Below are 2,171 nucleotides of genomic sequence, written 5' to 3'. Positions count from 1 at the left end.
TTTTTTTTTTTTTTTTGACACAGCCTAGCTCTGTCATCCAGGCTGGAGTGCAGTGGCACAGTCTTGGCTCACTACAACCTCCGTCTCCCAGATTCATGCGATTCTCCTGTCTCTGCCTTCCAAGCCCTGGGACTACAGGCACGTGCCATCACACCTGGCTAATTTTTGTGTTTTTAGGAGAGATGGGGTTTCACCATGTTGGCCAGGCTGGTCTTGAACTGCTGACCTCAGATGGTCTGCCTGCCTCGGTGTCCCAAGTGCTGGGATTATAGACCTAGTCACCGCGCCCAGCCAGCAGAGCCCTGCTGATGGAAGTTTGGTTTCCCGGTCTTGCTGTGGCACACCACATAGCAAGGAATCCCTTTGTACATTTTAGGATTTTATTTTATGTAACAGGATAGGATTTTAAGCTGGGGAGAGGCAGGAACAAAGGCACATTTTGTAAAGCTCCTTCTGGCTGTTGTATAAACAGACTGGGAAAGCCACGTGGGCGTTAGCAAGACGGGGAATGGGGGGATGCTCTTGGGGAAGTCCAACTTGAACCCATGTGATAGGAGGCTTTCCCCAAGCACTGCGGGCTTTCCCAGTGATGTTGCCCCCATCTCACCATCAGGCTCGGACATCATCATGCAGCTGGATGACGTGGTCAGCAGCACCGTGACTGGGCCACGTGTGGAGGAGGCCATGTACAGGTGTGTACATGCTGTGTGCATGTGGGGGATATGTGGGGGGAGGGGATCCTGGTCCCTGTAGCCTTGTCTCCTACCCCCTTACCAGGCCCCTGGGGCTTGTGACTGGGGCCCTGTTGCAGGTCAATCCGCTGGTTGGACCGGTGCATTGCAGCCCATCAGCGGCCGGACAAGCAGAACCTCTTCGCCATTATCCAGGGTGGGCTGGACGCAGATCTCCGGGCCACCTGCCTTGAAGGTAGAGCCGTGCGCTGGCAGGCCCAGGGCTTGGCCATCGAGGAGGTGCCCACATGGGCCTGGCACATGGTGGAACTGGATCGCTAATAGGTGGAAGGGCACTGCGCTAGAAAAAATAGCAGAAGCGAAGGCTCTCAGGCCACGTGCAGTAGAATGTATTGAGAGAATAGCCGTGATTCCAGTAGTTAATAGTCTTCTAGTTTTTTTGTTTGTTTGTTTTTGTTTCATTTTTGAGATGGAGTCTCAGGTGATCCACCCTCCTTGGCCTCCCAAAGTGCTGGGATTATAGTCATGAGCTACCTCGCCCAGCCTATTTATTTATTTATTTATTTATTTATTTTCCTTTTTTTTTTTTTTTTTTTGAGATGGACTCTTGCACTGTCGCCCAGGCTGGAGTGCAGTGGCGCGATCTCAGCTCACTGCAACCTCCGCCTCCCGGGTTTAAGCTATTCTCCTGCCCCATCCTCCCAAGTAGCTGGGACTACAGGCGCCCGCCACCGTGCCCAGCTAATTTTTGTATTTTTAGTAGAGACAGGGGTTTCACCATATTGGCCAGGCTGGTCTCAAACTCCTGACCTTGTGATCCACCCACCTTGGCTTCCCAAAGTGCTGAGATTACAGGCGTGAGCCACCACGCCCGTCCTATTTATTTATTTTTGAGACAGGGTCTTACTCTGTTGCTCATGCTGGAGTGCAGTGAGCTGGAGTGCAGTCTGGCCTAGAGGCCAGACCCAGGTTTGAATCCAGCCTTTGGCATATGTGGCCTTGGACTAGTGGTTTAAGCCCTGCAGGCCCCAATTTTTTCTTGTTTCAGGCAAGTTGTACAATTCTGCAGCCCCTTCTCTGTCATCCAGGTCCTCAGAGCGAAAGTCTAAAATCCAGAACGTTGGCCTGGTGCCATAGCTCACACTGGAATCCCAGCACTTTAGGAAGCCATGGCAAGCGGATTGCTTGAGGCCAGGTGTTTGAGACCAATCTGGGCGACATAGCGAGATCCTGTCTCTAAAAAAAGTGAATTGGGCCAGGTGCACTGGTTCACGCCTGTAATCCCAGTACTTTGAGGCCAAGACGGGCAGATCACAAGGCCAGGAGTTCGAGACCAGCTTGGCCAGCATGGTGAAACCCTGTCTCTACTAAAAATACAAAAATTTGCCAGGCGTGGTGCTGGGTACCTGTAATCCTAGCTACTCAGGAGGCTGAAAGCTTGAACCCGGGAGGTGGAGGTTACAGTGAGCTGAGATCATG

The 2,171-nt window shown here is 52.1% G+C and overlaps 1 protein-coding gene across 1 annotated transcript in view; it reads left to right on the top strand.

Moving 5' to 3' along the window:
* Positions 1-2,171, top strand: part of QTRT1 (queuine tRNA-ribosyltransferase 1) — an 18,580-nt gene that overhangs the window by 12,411 nt on the left and 3,998 nt on the right. The window contains exons 4-5 of the mRNA XM_011954835.1: positions 614-692; positions 812-927. Of these exons, the coding sequence (XP_011810225.1) occupies positions 614-692; positions 812-927 (195 nt within the window). The remainder of the gene's footprint in view (positions 1-613; positions 693-811; positions 928-2,171) is intronic.

This window comes from Colobus angolensis, unplaced genomic scaffold (assembly GCF_000951035.1).
Source record: "Colobus angolensis palliatus isolate OR3802 unplaced genomic scaffold, Cang.pa_1.0 Scaffold39, whole genome shotgun sequence".
Taxonomy (NCBI): Eukaryota; Metazoa; Chordata; class Mammalia; order Primates; family Cercopithecidae; genus Colobus; species Colobus angolensis.
The sequence above is the reverse complement of the archived record's forward strand: the minus strand, read 5'-3'. Positions and strand labels throughout refer to the sequence as shown.